The sequence below is a fragment of the Mugil cephalus genome, chromosome 16 (genome assembly GCF_022458985.1).
Source record: "Mugil cephalus isolate CIBA_MC_2020 chromosome 16, CIBA_Mcephalus_1.1, whole genome shotgun sequence".
Classification (NCBI taxonomy): Eukaryota; Metazoa; Chordata; class Actinopteri; order Mugiliformes; family Mugilidae; genus Mugil; species Mugil cephalus.
Window position 1 is genome coordinate 6,310,873 of NC_061785.1, and position 17,120 is coordinate 6,327,992.

The 17,120-nt window shown below is 42.4% G+C and overlaps 2 protein-coding genes across 6 annotated transcripts in view; both read right to left on the minus strand.

Annotated features, from left to right (window-relative positions):
* Positions 1 to 6,574, minus strand: part of LOC125022859 (disks large homolog 5-like) — a 37,445-nt gene extending 30,871 nt beyond the window's left edge. For 4 of the 5 annotated variants that reach the window (XM_047609808.1, XM_047609807.1, XM_047609809.1 and 1 more), the window contains exon 1: positions 5,471 to 6,574. In XM_047609808.1, coding sequence (XP_047465764.1) covers positions 5,471 to 5,771 — 301 coding nt within the window. In that variant the 5' untranslated portion in view covers positions 5,772 to 6,574. The remainder of the gene's footprint in view (positions 1 to 5,470) is intronic. The other variant, XM_047609810.1, reaches the window with a different exon arrangement.
* Positions 6,575 to 9,210: 2,636 nt separating this feature from the next.
* Positions 9,211 to 16,980, minus strand: LOC125022464 (annexin A4-like). The gene is made up of 15 exons (XM_047609135.1): positions 16,779 to 16,980; positions 14,027 to 14,390; positions 13,900 to 13,937; positions 13,653 to 13,793; positions 13,467 to 13,554; positions 13,270 to 13,364; positions 13,051 to 13,164; positions 12,769 to 12,859; positions 11,950 to 12,029; positions 11,787 to 11,843; positions 11,609 to 11,702; positions 11,388 to 11,483; positions 10,615 to 10,673; positions 10,367 to 10,489; positions 9,211 to 10,275 (listed from the first exon to the last, which is right to left on the minus strand). Exons 2-15 carry the CDS (start codon positions 14,379 to 14,381, stop codon positions 10,216 to 10,218), a joined length of 1,491 nt encoding a protein of 496 aa, XP_047465091.1. The 5' UTR covers positions 14,382 to 14,390; positions 16,779 to 16,980; the 3' UTR covers positions 9,211 to 10,215.
* Between the last annotated feature and the right edge of the window lie 140 nt (positions 16,981 to 17,120).

Here is a 17,120-nt window from a genome sequence, read left to right on the forward strand (position 1 = left end):
GGTCCGGGCTGCTTGGTCCACAGTTTGTTGCTGTGAGGCGTCATTTAATGAACATCAACAGCTATTTAGTTCAGGGTGTCATTAGTCAGGTTTACAGGGAGATTTTCATGCAGACCAGTTGAGGAAACGTCACTGGAACGTCACTGCACATTTACATGAAGACGGAGCATGCTCAGACAGAACAGAGTCTGACTTCATTCAGATTCGTTTCCATGGCTTTTAATTGGTTTCATTCGGTTTCACAGGGGTAAGATATCCCTTCCTTTGGGCCTGCTGATTCACAACTGAGGTGTTTATACGGAGCATTTTTTTTTATTATTGGGTTTGGGCTTCTAAACCGAAATCATAATATTTGGCTCCATGTAAACCCAGCTAATGTTGTGTTAAATCCACAAATCTGATTAAGACAGTGCAACCCGTTATGGACAAACTAAGAATAGGTGTCAATTTTGTTTAAAAAAAATTGCAAATACAGCAAATTCATCCCGTCGGCCAGATTGCACCCTCTGGCGGGACGCCCGGGCCGTACGTTTGACATAATGGGGTTCCTTAAAATGCCACCAAAGATTCTTATTAAATGTTTGCTATATGAATGAGTCAACATTAGTCTTAAGTCATAAATGTTTTTCTGTTTTTGCAGATTCCCACCACCTAACTTAAGAGTTTTATTTACTGGTCAAAAGTTGTTAAATTTACAAATTTAGACAAAACTAAATCAAGTTAACTAAGATAAAAAGTAAAAATACACTTGGGATTAACTTGCACTATTAATAGATCTAAATTCTTGTCCAATAATGTTTTTTTTTGGTCGTGTCTGAAATACTCAACTACTGATTCTTTTCACTAAATGTAAATCTAGTGGCTCCTCTGCACTTTGAGAACATGGGAATCCTAATGATGCTTGAGAGATTTAAAAGACTGCCTTGGTCAAACAGCCAGCAGTGCACATTTACTGAGATCTTACTTGGCCGTGGAGGGAGCAGCTTATAGTTCAGTTAAATCAGCAACTTCCATTCCCTTATGTAAAGTCTAGTGTAGACTTGGAGCAAGAGCATGACAAACGACTCTATTTACCCACATCCCAGTACTCTAAATCAATCCTTGGCTGGCTGTGTTCCCACTAGCTAAAGGAGACTATGAGTGGAGACAACGAGGAGCCTAGCTAACATGGCTCACCCCTCTTTTTCCCAGCAAAGGACTAAAAGAGAAAAAAAAAAAAAAGACTGATGTGCCTCAGGAACTGTGGCATCCCATGGATCAAGCTCTCTTTGTTCTCGCTCAAGCTTAAGTTTCCCATGACTCTGGGCAGAGAGTGCCTCAATGTGCAAGGTGCACTGTGTCATAGCTTGCTCACTTTTCTGCTTCATGGAAGTCATATGACCTGGACCTCGCTGTGGCCCGACCTTCACTGCTCACGTATCTCATTTAGACTGATCTCTTAGTTACAGTCAGCCACCTAGTGATCCTTAGACATGTTTACTGGCATACCCGAGACAAAAACAAAACAGAAAGGGCCGAAACTGTCTTTTGTAGGAGAGTTATTCTACTCCTTCTTTCAAAGCTGAAAACAGGAGTTCCAGCAACAGTTTAAAATCAGTATGTGGTAGTCTGCTCCACAGAAAACAAATTAAATATACAGAATATTGTGCTTTATCTATGTAAAGTGGTGCATGATCCTACTCAGAGATCACTGCTCAACTTTAAGCTAAATATCTTTATTTATGTGGATGCAAGGACTCCATAATTCGGCATTAATTGAGCAACATGCTGAGCCACAGATGGAGTTGTTTACATTTTGCATCTAGTTTCAAGAATTAAACATTCAGGGGGCAAGATAATTCAATTAGGAATAAAGTGGTGAGACACCACCACCAATATACGAGCGCATCCTTGAAAAAAATGCACTCAGTGCATTTACGACCTCCTAAAACCTTGGCTTTCTACTTAAGAAAAATGGTCAATAGTGCAACTAAGGGTCAAAAACTGTTCGGCCAACTGCTGAAAGTAGGCGATTCTTTATGTTTTCAGGTGAGTCCTTCATCTTTTGTCTTTGTCTCCACCTTGGACTGGAAATAAAAATGGATAAATCCCCAATTGATATCACGCATAAAATCACCTAGGCATTTTGCATAACTTTAATAGGCCTTTACGTAATTCAAAAGATTGACTAATATAAAAGGCTTTGTACCAGGCTTTAAATGTGTTTATTTTGCATTTTAGAATAAAGTCTATGGGAACTGACTGGATTCTTAAAGGCAGCCACAAGCAACCATTGCCGTTTTCCGCTGGCTACATGTTCCAACCCTGGAGGTTGCCTCTTGGTGCACATGTGGTGTGAAACTCGGTTTGGTGGCTCCAGATTTTTGCCATCTAAAGCTGAAGACACACTAAAAAGAGGGGGTGGGACATGGGAAATGGCATCAGAAAACCTCAGGAAGTAGCGTGAATATCAAATCACTGATGGCGAATAGTAAGAGCAGGAGAGTGACGACCAAGCGGACCTGGACCACAGGAATGATGAGGAGGATCCATCGAGTTGTAGCAGGAGTGGCTATATAACGTTGGGTGCAGTGAAAGCCAGAACTGTTGCCTTCATGAGAGTTTGCACAAGAATTTGGATGCATTAATTTAGTTTGACAAATCATAGTCATAGTAATTAATCATCAGGTGCAGTTTTGAAGTATGTGATCCCCAGTCTTTAGCTCGACATACAACAGTCTGCTAACGCCAGCCTGTTAGTGTGAACTCCTGGTCTTTTTAAAGTCTGTGAAGACTGTAAAAGTTGTGTCCCCAGCTTTAGTACCACCTGCCGAACTCCCAGCTAATTCAGAAATGGGCAAAGAGGTGGTGCATGAGTGGAGTGGAGAAGGGGAGGTGACACTTAGGCACTTTAATGGGCCTTTACGTAATTTAAAAGATTGACTAATAGAAAAGGCTTTGTACCAGGCTTTAAATGTGTTTATTTTGCATTTTACAATAAAGTCTATGGGAACTGACTGGATTCTTGAAGGCGGCCTCAAGCGGCCATTGCCGTTTTCCACTGGCTTCATGTTCCAACCCTGGAGGTTGCCTCTTGGTGTACACATGACACAAAGCGTTCAGCACAGTTTTGATTGTAGGTCAGCCATCTTTTGGCCTAGCTTGGGTCCTGGCACACAGCCACTGTAGTAATGAGTGTAAATGACAAAAAGAAGAAGAAGAAGAAGAAGAAGAAGAGAACACGTGTCTGTGTAGAAGACAGAAGCCTATCTGTTCCATGGGAGGCATGGGAGACAGATGACAGAGCCATAACGCCTGCTGTGTAGACAGCAATCTCATTTTGTCGTATAAGGAAATAGCCAGCGAAACATAAAGTTAATGAGTCACTGATTCTGCAGTAACCTGTGGCAGCAGTTGGAGTGTACTGGAAACAACAATTGTTTCTTTTAACCAAGAAGGAAGAATAGTATAAAGAAACAAATCTTTAACTCTTCTACTGCAAAAGACTCGGTTTCACACACCTTTATAAAAGTGCTGCCATCGTGTTATTGTTCCTTAAAAGAAAAAGGTGAGAACAACCTGTAAATAAACCGTCTTGACTGTTCGGCCCTACAGCTATGGTTATAGAAGACTAGAGAATATCTTTGTTTATTAAAAAACAACAACAACAACAAAGCCCTTGAGGATGCGCATATTTTTTAAAGGATTGTATACATTATATTTACACAATGCGTATGTGGAGTGATCAATATAAGGGCTACATGCAGCATTCCTATTGTTCTCCAACATGTTAACTTTACTTGAACAAGGTAGCACTCCCTTGCCTTTTGAGAATTCGGGTGACTTGGAAGTAACTAGATCATGCTGCAGATTATTTTAACACATAGGCTGCAACAAGCCAGTGTTTTCCTGGGCTAAGGCACGTCTTTCGGCGGCGTAGTGGAGGAACCTGTCCGCCCAGTAGCAGAGAGCAGCTCAACCCATTTGTGTCCTGTGTGACAACCGTCAGGGAGTTGCACACTCCGCCGTGCTACTATGACTAACCCCGAAACCCGCAACGAGAAAAGGCCGACAGCGCTCGCTTCTAGAGTCAGTGCACAAATGTGAAATGTGGCGCAAAAGTGAACAAGCTCAGTAAATGAACAAAGTCTGCAGCCTGAGTTCTCCTATAAATAATGACGAGATAGATGCATAATTAACATGTCACCATTCAGCTCGCTCAATATGACGCGCCGGGATCAGTGAACACAGTAACTAGCCGTGCAAACAGTTCTCGTGAGGTGCAAAAAGTGCAGCAGAGGCGCAAAGCAGGGATGATGCACAAATGTTACGCTATGAAGGAACAATACAGTGAGAAAGAAAAGAATCACCATAAACTTAAAAGTACTTCAGAGGCTTAAGGATTTATCAGTGAGGAAGAAATGGATTCTCGTTAATTAGGATGAAAAAATACAACGTGGAGGTGGAATCAGTGTGTGGTACAAGCCAATAGTGCATAAAGTAGTGTAAACTCAGGAAGAAAGAAAAAATTAGACTTGTATATATATATGTATATATATAATGTCTGTGAATAGACTTCAAAAGCTTTAGTGCCAGGGGCAGTAGGAGGCTGAGGTTAGATTATTCTGGAGTATTTTCTTTTCTTTTTTATATATCAAGTTGGGGTTGTTGATAGGACAAATTTAAAAAATGATGAATACTTGGACATTTGGAGGCGTGCATGCAATTACTCCTACTTAATATTTACCTGCACTTAAGTTATACTAGTTCTTATTTATATTTATAAACACTTTTGCACTGATGGTGTGTGTTGCAGTCCTGTCCTCTCTGCAGCTGCAGCACTGCAAACTTCCCCACTGTGGGATTAATAAATGGGACTCATCTTATTTCATGCACCAAAAAATGAAGACGCTGCACCTTTCCCTGCAACCTTTGTTTTGTTCTTTTGTTTTTTTGATGTTCTGAATCAATTTAAAACAAATAAGCTGCACAAACTGAGGTCTTTCACCCTGCAGCCTCCTTCTTCACTCCTTCATTTGACTTTGACAGTGGGTTATTGATTCCCTCTCTGACATACACGCGCAGACAACATTGACGGTTTGGTTCCTTTTAGGTCCATTAAACACTTACACAAAAGTCCAGCGTGGCTCTTAGTACCGACACAAGCACAGTAGTGTGTGTTTCAGTGTAAATAGGCGTCAGGTCACATGATTGTGCAGACCTCCCCTCTGTCCCCCCTGACTCTCTCTTTCTCTGCTTTTACCCATGCCCCAAGGAAAAGTCATGTCCTCCATCAGGATGTCAATAGCTCTATTAGATGCTCAGAGGAGGATCCATAAGAGGTTGGATCATAACCAAAATAAAAGGCACCACCGGTCAAACACGCAATGCACACATAAAAAACAAAAACAAATGCATGCACAAAGGCCTTTAAACATGGCGTTTTTTTTTTTGTTTTTGTTTTGTTTCTGTTGTGTGCGCACACTCTCACCGGTCGTGTGGTCCACCGGTCCGGAGTCATCCAGCAGCAGCAGGGAGCGCAGGTGAGGGTGCGTCGTCTCCAGAGCCGAGCACAGCTCCGCGAAGTGGTCCCTGTCCTTGCTTATCAGTATCTTCAGGAGGAGGTCCACTTTCTCCGAGTTGCTGGAGCAGTTGCGCCCCAGCTCGAAGCGCTCGGACTGGCTGAGGGTCCCGCAGTGAGCCAAAACATCCACAACTCGGTCCGCGTCCGTGACGGACTCCACCAAGTTCTGGTAACATTTCTCCAACAACTCTTTATGCTTGGGCTCCATCTCCCCTCCCTCTCGCCCCCTCCTCTCTCGCGTCGCCCCCCCCTCCTCCTCTTTTTTTTCCTCGGTTCAACCGAACCAGCTTCGGGACAAAATCTTAAATCTTCCAACTTCGCCTCCCTGCTACTACTACTACTGCCGAGACTCGCCCAAACTATCCGGCTCGACCCAGCTGGGACGGTCTTCAACCCGAACTGAAGGATACACAAGAAGTAGCCATATTTGTTGCCCAAGGCTGTTGACTGCGCGAAGATGACAACACATTTTTCCAACCGCCGCTCCGTCCTCCTCGACAAATAGGAAAAAAAAAATAAAAAAAGAAAGAAAGAAAGAAAGAAAAAGGACGTCCGTGTCTCTTTAAGCTCCGCACGCGCTACGAAGCCACGGAGACATGCTCGTCCTCGAGTTAAGTTCTTTCGACATGTTGGAAAGTGTTAGAAACTCTCCAGGAGCTCTCTTGGTGAGACTACAAACTCCGCCATGTCTCACCGTCCAAGCAGCTGTAGCCCTGCGCCAATCATATTTCCGTCCAATGGACATTTAAGGTAAAAGTGGGCGGGGCTTTCCTTTTCGGACGCACCTGGTTTATTACCATTCACAGCGTAAACCAACACTGTTAACAATGTATACTGCTCGGGACTCGTGCACTGAGATGGAGATTTGGACGCTTAAAATGTAATGTTTTATAATTTTATTTATAAATTAGATTTTGTTTGCGGGTGGTGGGGGAGGTTTGATTTATATCAGCCACAACATTAAAACCACCGACGTGACCATGTGTTCTGCTGCCATTCATTCGTGTGGATAGACATGTACCACCCACCTAGACCAGACCAGCCCCCCACCCCCACCCCCCACCTCCCATGGCAATGACACTCCTCGATGGCAGCAGCCATAACAGAAGGATGCAGCCTGACACAGCAAAGACACACACAACTGGGGAGAATAAATAAATAAATAAATAAAACATGAAGAACAGCACAAGGTTAGAATTAGAATTAGAAAACCTTAATTTGTCCCACAATGGGGACAAAGAGGAGCAGAAAAATAACAAGACTGAAGAGTGGACTGTGTAAAAGATAAATAATAAGATTAAACATAATAACAAAATAGCATTGAACTGCAACAAAAAAGTAATTGAATTTCAAACAGATAATGATTTGTCAGAATATAAATATTGCACAGAAGGTGTTGACCTGCCTTCCAAAACTACCCAAGTATCTGTGGGATGATCCACAGGGGCCCCTCCCCTCAACCCACTCTCTGAATTGTTTTGGAGGCACAAGGGAGACCCACACAATATTAATGAGGTGGTCATAATGTTATGCCTGATTGGTGCATATTTGCTTTGGTCAAATTACGGCATCAGAAATGTGTTTTAAAGAGGTGTCCATGGAGTAAAAAAGAAATGTCTTCTCAAAAGCGCAGTTGTATTCAGTTGATTCTGTGGCTGTGAAGCATTTTTCACATTGTATCAGTCATGTACGCATCACAAATCACAAATCTTGATCCCAGAAGTTGTTCTGCTCTGCGCTCTGCTCCTCTGAGTAGAGCCACGGAGCAGATTTATACCTCCAGTTTCTCATCTGGATCGCGAGCTTTCTTCTGCTCCACATAATCCGTCCGATCTAAAATCCTTAAGAAGCAAATAATCTCGGCGCACACACAGAAATGATATGTGAGATTATATATATATATGTGTGTGTGTGTGTGTACATCTGACAAGTACAGAACGATATGAAGTAGATAAATGTGAATATTTGGAGTGGACTTGTTTTACTATGATTACTGACAGCAGTTTGTATCATTAAGGAGCTCAAGTGCCTTTATGGGGATTGTGGCTCTCAGCTGGAGCTTTAAAGCTTTACATGGTACACAGAGGGCCTATACATTTCCCCCCCACTTAAGTTTGAAACCGCCTTAACAATGTAAGTGATTATATAATAACTCACTCATTTCTTTCGCTGCCGGGAAAATCTGAAACTAGCTGGAATGACAGAAATTCCTGAAAGCATCGTATTGAAAACTGGACTCCTGCTAACTCCTGCTGCTGTTTTGCAATGAAAACATCAAGATTCGAGACTTTCGCACACAAATAAACGGATAAGACCGGGCGGGATTTGCTCCTCTATTTTGTCAAATGTCAGATGAAACCTCAAGCCCCGCAGGCTGCAGCTCAGCAGGCTGGATAGCGATATCTGCTCCCACATCTTGTTATGTGTCGTCCGTCTAATCCTCGGGGTTTGTAATTTGCTTATATGCACTCATGAAGTTTAAAGCAGGATTACGGCCCCTGGCAACCAAATGTCACTCAGCTCCACATTCGCACTGCTCATTGGACGGCTGAGTCCGCACACAAATCCACCGCACAAGTCAACAATTAAGTCGATACTTACTTTGACTGATTGTCCACAAGAAAGTATTAACGTTAGAGGCTTGTAGCAAGGATGTTTTAATAGGTAAAGCATGGACTCATTTCAAATTTTAGTCCTAACCAAGGCAGTTGAGTACAATATGTCGAAAATCTTTATTTTGGGGCGTCAATTTCAATATGAAACATGAGTGAAAATCCCTATAATGTGAATTTATTCGACGTCGCACATTTCCCTCAATAATCACCCATAATCTGTTTAAATTGTGACTTAAAGGAGTTTAAATCCAAACCAAAGGCAGCCCTTCACAGCTCCCATCTCCCACCGGAGCTGGTGACGCATACAGATTGACGCACGCGTCCGACATCTCCCTCACTAAGACGAGGGCAGCTCTGTGTGTTTGCGTGCGACCGAGCACCAGAAAGGGAGCACGCCGCCATCACGTCCACGCGTTAATAATTAATGCACTTTGTCTCGAAATCAGGACCAGGGAAGTGCTCTGTTTTGTCTCCTAAGGTAAAAAGCCAGACAAATGGGAGGCTCCCTCTGATTTCCTTCTGACCTATATATATCCCAGGAGGCATCGGTGCAAACAGTGTTTGGCTGCGGAGAGAATACACAAATGCAGACGTTAAATATTCATACCTCTTTGTACTCTTTGGCTGGTGGGGGCTTTTTTTTTTTTATTTTGATTTCTATGAAGCCATTTGTCTTCCCCACCACATTCCCTCTAAGGCTGCACTCTGAGGCCGGTGAACGCAGAGAGACTTTAGGACACCGGCGTCTCCAATGTGGGCACTATTTATAGCCCAGAGAAAAGCTCTCTGTGCCGTATCACCGGAGCCACAAAACATACCTGAACATTTTCCTCTCAGATTATACGGCTATGCATAGAGCATCACTTATGTAAGAGCCACGTTACTCGCACCTTTTAGCAGGGCGCTGCTCGTGATGCTCGGGCTGCAAGGTGGTGCAAATGAGGCCGCCTTTGAAATGCAAATTTCTCATTGTGTTGTCCATTCAGAGCCAGTGTTTCATGCAGAACACACGATCCCATTTCACAAGCCACATATGCTCACATGTCTTTTATTGAAATGAAAAGTTGATATTATTATTATTTTTTTTTTTTAAATTGGCCTGCAATACATTTAGATCATTATTTTGTTACAAAGACGATGGCAACATTGTTAGTGCAGTTAGTTAATCAGCAAGCAAAGTAATTCAAGAAAGTAAGAATTGACACTTCAGAGCCCTCTGCTGGCGAAAGAACATAGCAACACTATGAAACATGATGTAAACAAAATACAACAATGTTGAGGTTACATTTCTTTAGGGACGATTTTCAAGATTACACCACCACGAAGCGTCAACCATGCCCATGTGTTTACACAGCAGCTCTTAAAAAAAAAAAAAAAAAAAAGGCACAACACTTTTTTGTCTTTGGCTATATGTCAATTTGCATAGACTTGCAAGCAGGGTATAATTCTACTTCACACAGATTCTTTAAAGTTATGTTTACTTCACTACTTTCGAAAGTAAACATGGGCATTTTTAAAAAAAAAAAAAAAAGAAAATCATCAAGCGATAATATGTATTAGAACAGATCCACAGATCTTTGTAAATACGCATAATTGAAATGACACTGAAAGCAACGCTCTAAATAAGCCCTTGTGCGTACGTGCGTCTTATTTTCTTTCTTTTTTTAAATGTGACAAAAAATATTTCCCCAAATTAAAGTTTTATTTAGCTTTTAGGTTTGTACTGTTATATTAAAATATTGTAGTTACTCTAAAGTTATTACAGTTACAATATAGTTCCATATATACGGAGTGTTACCCAAAGAGAATAGTGGTATCTCCTGCTTATATTGTAATCTGATTTGACACTCATCGACTATGTCTAATACATCTATCACAGTAGCAAAAATTATGTCACTGAAGAGAGTACAAAATTAATATGATTGACTATGGTCTTTGACACTAATCGCATGCATCAGAGGTGATATAAGGTCCTATAGCATTGTTTCAGTGTGGACGTTTATAATGTCCTTTGTGAGGTGTTGTCCTTCTTAGATTTTAGTCACTGCCTCCGCACAGCTTCAGTAGCAGCTTCTTGTAATCCCCGGAGGTGTCACCCTGAGAAACACGGACAAATGCGTCACGCAAACAGAAAGCGGTGACGGACTTTATTCATTTATTTCGAAATGACGCCTTTAGCGGGACTTACTGAGATGTCGGTGTACAGTGATTTCCCGTAGGCCTTCAGGTACTCCTGTCTGATGTCCAACATGTCTACCTCAGAGCGGGACACCATGATGCGGATGAGGGTGGTGTCCTTGGTCCCGGCTCCCTGTCAGCAGCACATCACAGTATGTGAGAACTAATTCACGTCTCCTCGTCTGACGCTCTGCAGCGTCTGAGCACGGAGGTTAGTGGGAAATGAAAAGGAAACGTGGTGGTGAACCACAGAAGTACCTTCATGGCTTTGTGGAGCCTCTCTGCAAAGTAGGCTGGGGTGTTCTTGATGCATTTCACTAGAAAAACAGTCATTTCCAGATTAGACATTATAATCATTTTACATTTTTTCTTTTTTAGGCACCTAAACTACATTATTTTATACAATATTCTCTAAATTCAAAATGAAAAGATGTGCATGAATGTGTGCCGTAACGTCTGTGATGCCGTCTAGTCGTTGGCTCAGTTGTAACAACTTAAATTCGTTGCATAATTTCAAGCAAACCTCTAGACAGGACAGATGTCTGTGAAGTCTTCAATGTCGTGGTATTTATTTATTTATTTATTTTTAAGACTGGACTCGCTTGAGGTTTTTTGCACCGTTCATCCAAGCCGCTTCGTTAAATGAGAGGTGAGACGCCTGTGAAATGCCTCCAGGAAGTCCAGCCGCCTTTGTTTTAAATATAGCTCCACGACATATGCGAATCTGCACAGCCTATTGTTACATGTACGGTGCCTATATGTCTGCAGCTCTGTGGTTCCCAAAGCGTGCTAGGTGATTCAAAAAGCAGCATGTTCCCCGAACAATGACACATGTGAACAGAAGAGACAGATGTGGAAGCTTCTCTTCAATCAACAGGTATTTAGGTCAGATAGCAGCGTGTTTCCAGCTGCGAGATATTTTTGGTTATTCCAGGAAAGCAAAACAAACTCAAGCTGTGACTCAAATATACACTCGAGCGTGTTTTTGTACAAGCCACTTTGGTTTGGTCGCGGTTTGGCAGAGCACGTACCCACGGCCACCATGCCAGACTCAACGTTTCCAGACATTTCCCTGCAGATGCTCTTCTCGATGTCCCTCCCACACATCTGCTGGTACTCCTGGAACACTATCAAAGTCAAGGATCACAGGCAAGACGGTCACGATCACAATATTTGAAAATGTGTAAAAAAAAAAGTAAAAAAAATTCCAGTTGTGAGAAATATTCGAGGGATGAGGAACAAAAATAATCACCTGCCCTAAGGTGTGGCTTGCTGCGAGCACAGAGGATGGCATTAAACTGAGACTCGTCAGTTCCCACTTTATTTTCCCCGGCAGCGTAAAGTTTCTGAGGAGGAAAAAGAGTAAGAAGATGATCTTTTTTTTTTCTCAGTGAGTTTCCGAGTATGTTACAACACGTCTACACCAGCACCTGAGCATCCTGTTTGGCCATGGAGATGTCAACGGTCTCTCTCTCATCACGGTTTCCCTAAATAGAACAAGAAAACACGCATTCATTGGGCGGGACGCAGCAGCAGACTCAGAAACTTTCCGTCACATTAGATGGCGTCTGTTTTAAATGATTTTCAAGTTACCTGACAGAGAGAGATCAGGAGTCTACGGAAGTGACCAGAGGTGTCGCTGCTGATGGCGTCCTCCAGGTTCTTCCCGTACTCTGAAAGGGAGGGGGGTAGTAGGAAAATATATTCATTTGCATATTTCTGCACTGCACTTAACCTGTTACCACGAGTGGAACAAGTTGTAAAATGAGTATACATGTCTTTCATGTACTACCTTCTTGTAGCCTTAGTGGACAAAAAAGTCCATGTCCAAAAACTGCTATAAAAACTTGATGATGAAACAGATTTTTTGTTTTCTGATTTTTTCGGCATAAATCTCTTAAACCACTTCAGCACTTTACAAAAACTACCAAAATTCAATCATTTTGAGGAATTTAATCCTTTAAATGCCAGTATGGTATGACCAAGATTATGTAAAATATTATCTTGATTGCATTATTAGTTTTTGTTTTGCTTTGTTTTTAAAATTTACTACCCTCTTAGTGGACAAAAATGTCCCATTGACTTCCATTATAATTACATTTCTTAATCTCTCAGCTGTGATACGACAAATTAAATCATTCATTTTGCAGTGTTAAGGTTTCATATCACTAAAATCAGCCATTTCCCATGACAGGTTCTAGTAATGGGGAAATGAAACAAGTTTGTTATTTCATTTGTTTTTGTGCTTCCGTAATTGAGCTTAACAGGCTATTTGAAGGTGTGTCTACATAGAGTTTAATTAACTGTTAAATCAATCTTCAGAAAATTTAGGTGCACGAACTATAATTCTTATTTTCCCTCAAATTCCACAATGTAATGTTTTAAATGATGATGAAGAATCTGAGAACTCACCATTTTTGTAGATTATGTTGATTTCCCGAATCTCCTCATTGGAGCGTGAGGACAAAATCTCAATCAGACAAGCTTCATCCGTCCCTGCACCCTGATAGAAAAGACAGACACAGGTTCAGTGATACATTCAAACATGCACCTTATTGAGGAAGTGAATCCAAACAACATTCATTCGTTATCAGTGATTGTCCAGCCTTCATTTATTATTGTATTTATTACACAATGCGGAATAAAACACGTCTGGGGCAACAGACAAGCAAACTAAATCCGTTCTCCACCGACCTTTATAGCGTCTCTACATTCAGCAGCATCAAAGTGCGATGGTTTCAGGAGCATGGCAAGAACCAGTTTCTCAAAGTTTCCGGTGAGCTCAGACTTCAGATCGTGGAACAAATCCTAAGAAGAAGAAAGAAAGTAATAAATAAAAATGCAATGCCATCTCGGATTTCATACAGTTTCCATATTGGAGGAACCAAAATCATTTTGGTTCCATCAACATACCTTCCCATAAGTAGTTTTGTAGGCTGCCACCATTGGAACCCTCTGTTTGTTAGAACGATTCCCCAGAAGTTCAATGATGGCATTTTCATCAGTGCCTGTTTCAGAATTAATTCACGTTGTGTATGAGAAGGTATTGAGCAAATGGACTGCTACTGGATGTGAAATAACACAACATTCAATGGGTTTAGCATACTCACCAAAACCCTTCATGGCCTTCCGAAGAACTTCCACATCCCTCAGTGGATCGGCCCCTGGGAAATCTTTGATAGAACCCCTGAATCCTTTCTATTAAAATATGAGAAGATAGCATACCACGTGCTTAGTTTTTGCTGTATGTGCAGAACTTTGAGAGAAATCCCAGGATGTTAACGAGTATGCCTTACATGAATAGCAGGCGCCTGAGGGTTGGATGGAACTCCACTTCCATATCCAGGCCCAGAGGGGTTAGTAGGGGCTGCGGGGTAATTTGGCATGGGTTGGCCTGGAGCGGGGCCCCCAGGGTATCCCTGCTGAGCTCCTCCTGGCTGTAAATAAAGGACAGCTGTAAGCACACTATGTACACATATCAAATTATTCAGGGATTAAGTTTGTCCTTGTGTTTCAGATGTAAAGAGATAAGAATGTTCGTACCGCTCCATAGCCACCAGGTGCTGCACCCCAACCTCCAGCTGCAAGAAGAAAACGCTTTCATAAAAAGGCTGCATTTATACATATATATATATATAGATATTTTTAGTGATATAACTTGCAGCCTCACCTGCTGGAGGCATCGAGGGGTAGCCTCCTGGTGCAGGCTGTTGGTATCCGCCTGCTTGAGGAGGGAAGCCTCCAGCCGGTGCAGGGTAGCCACCGGCCTGGGCAGGGTAGCCACCGGCCTGGGGAGGGTAGCCACCGGCCTGGGGAGGGTAGCCACCACCCTGGGGAGGGTATCCTCCGGACTGAGGCGGGTATCCGCCTGCTTGTGGCGGGTAGCCTCCTGCCGCTGGTGGGTAGCCACCTGCCTGGGGCGGGTATCCGCCAGCTTGGGGTGGATATCCACCGGCCTGGGGAGGGTAGCCACCGGCCTGGGGTGGGTATCCACCGGACTGAGGAGGGTAACCTGGGTAGCTCATATCCAAAACCTGGAGGTAAAAGGAAGTAACATACAGTTGAGGGCCATCATTTTTTGTTTCATTAGAAATAGTTGTTTCATAATTATTCAATCTACAGACAGTACTGAGGGGTTTGCATTCCTTTCTCTCGAAAACCACAAGAAGCAACAAGCACGAGTTCCTCAGTCTTTTCAGTTACATAATATAGATCCACATTAAGTGTAATCTTGTCAACTATAAAAGTTGGAATTACACAAGAAGCCACTGTGTCATCCCATAACTGACTAAAATACACCTTACAGCTGCCTGTAATGAGAGATAATCCGGCAAACTGTAAATTAACTCTGTTTACATGCACACAAGAAACAGGAACTGTGTTTAGAAACAGGACAGAGGGACGTTAACGCTCGGTCGGACAGGTATTATTAGCAATGTTAGCATTGTTAGCACGTTGATCCGTGCCATCTAACGCGTACAGATATCACAAATAAATGCATTGTTTAGCTACCTAAACACCCCCTTTTCAGAGTTATTCACAGTCCAACAAAGAGATTGTGGCTGTAAAGGCATGGCTTTTGTTTTAATGACAGTAGAGGCGAAAACACATGGGACCACACATTTACCTGACAAAACACTACGTGAACTAGTGAAAAGTAACATACAAGTCCTGCATTAAATCCTCCTTTGCGACTGTTGGCTATAATGTTCAGTTCGTGTTGAAACAGTGAATTGAAGGTGGTAATTCAATGCAGTGTTTGTTTTGGAAAATGTGGTTTGTGGTACTGTTGTGTTGGAAATAAACGGAAATAAACGCAAAAGGTGTTATTTTTTTTTTTTTTTTTTGCTGGTGCAACACAGTACAAGAGTACTACAAATTACAGCTTCTAAAGTAAAAGTTGAATCAACAGTATTTTAAGTTATTTTAAACCAATAAAAACCTTCATGAAGATACAGGGCTCTGGTATATTAGAAGGGAGTGTACAAAGGTGAACTGCTGAAATTGCCCTGCCTGACACACCCAGTAGCTATTCAGCTTTCAGTTTAAGCAAATTTAAGCTACCGGTAAGTATAACATCATGACCACCTTCCATCAGAGAATGGACACGGGTCTTCTGAGGGTGTCCTGTGCTGTCTGGCAGCAGGATGTTGTTAGTAGGGGCCCTTGGGTCCTATGGGTTGATGGGAAAGGCCTCTGGACCATCCCACAGATACTCGATCAGCTTCGCAACTAGTGAATTTGGAGGCAAGGAAAATGGCTTGTGCTGTTTTTCTTGTTGTTGTTTTGTGTTTTGCTGCCATCAAAGAGTGTCATTGCTATGGCATGGGTGTGTCTGGTCTGGTCTAGGTGGGTGCCACACATGAACGAATGCCAGGTTCAAAAGTATCACGTCGGAACATTTAATCATTACAAGAAGGTAATTTACTTGTCCTATTGGTGGTTTTAATGTTGTGACTGACCGTGTGCAGTGCAGCGTTACATTATAATGCGTGTGTGTTTAAGTTGTGTACCTAAAGAAGCCACAAGTGAGCATACATATGCTTACGGTGTCAAAGGTGAGTTCCTGAAAGGCATTTTATCCTGACACACCCTGTAGCTTTTCAGCTTTCATTTTAAGCCTCTTAGCAAGCATTGATGAGGCTTTTACGTACTATCGTAAAAACCACCATTGCCTCCTGGGAGACCCTTCTAACAAACAGAACAACCATTTTTTTTCAGCAGGATAACCTTAAAAACAATGCAGACATTAAATAAAGTACGACTAACTCTTCAGTAATGTTACAGATTAATTGATTAACCTATTTTTTAAATGTTTTTGATTTAAAAAAAAAAAATAAACTTTTCCAGCAGGCATTAAAAAGCAGCGGCGCCGTTTAACTGAGGCAACATTTGCGGCCCTCGATTACACAACTCGCTAAATGACCGTGTTCCGAAGCTTGTACACGACTCACATACACGTTTAAAACAATAAAGGGTGGTCCGTGCGGAAAGGACATACACGAACGGCCATTTAAATCCTATGTGATGTCCAAGGTCTGGACCCGACCCTGAGATCCGTTAACGTTACATAATAGTGTACTTTCCGAAGTTACTCTTTAGCATTTAGCATCCGGTGCAAGACAGGGACAAAGTGTTCACATGAAGTCAGTGCAGAGCTGTGAAAAGTGTAAGCGAGCCGGTTTGAATTAAAGATCTTTTTTTTTTGTTGTTTGTTTTTGCTGTCGTTTCCGTTAAACCGCCTGTTTGTCTAGGCGAGGCTAATTACCAACAACGGGAGGGGGGGAATAAGCAAGCAAAAGCAGCTAAATTCATAACAGCACGTCACAAGACTAAGCTCGCGATGCAAATGATTCACCTCTTTTGTAAACATATACATGCACATATTACGATACAAAACAGACACAAACAGGGCTACTTACTCAACAGATGCAGGCGCTAGATCCAGGAAGAGCCTAGCGGAATGGGCAGCCTCTTCTCCGGGTAGGTGGGTGGGTCCTCACTCTCGACATTGTTTCCGTCCTGCAGCATAAACCTTTGGCCCGTCATTAAAAGCGAATACAACCCATTGGGATAGTGCTGATGTTGACTCACGGGGCTGTGATGTGATGTGACATTCCCACCACACGGGACCCCGCGACGTATTGTCTTTCACACCAAACAAGTGATGAGTTTCCATGGAAACGGCTCATTTACAAACCCGTTGAACCCCACATTGAACTGATGGAGGGTACGTTTAATGACATTCAGGAATATTGCAAAGT

What these genes read in the sequence shown, in the direction of transcription:
- LOC125022464 (XM_047609135.1), bottom strand. Translation starts at nt 14,381, where the DNA reads ATGAGCTACCCAGGTTACCCTCCTCAGTCCGGTGGATACCCACCCCAG. An exon ending in AATGTAGAGACGCTATAAAG is followed by an intron (nt 12,860 to 13,050) that starts GTCGGTGGAGAA and finishes CTTTTCTATCAG; the next exon opens with GGTGCAGGGACGGATGAAGC. An exon ending in GGCTCCACAAAGCCATGAAG is followed by an intron (nt 10,490 to 10,614) that starts GTACTTCTGTGG and finishes TGCTGCTGACAG; the next exon opens with GGAGCCGGGACCAAGGACAC.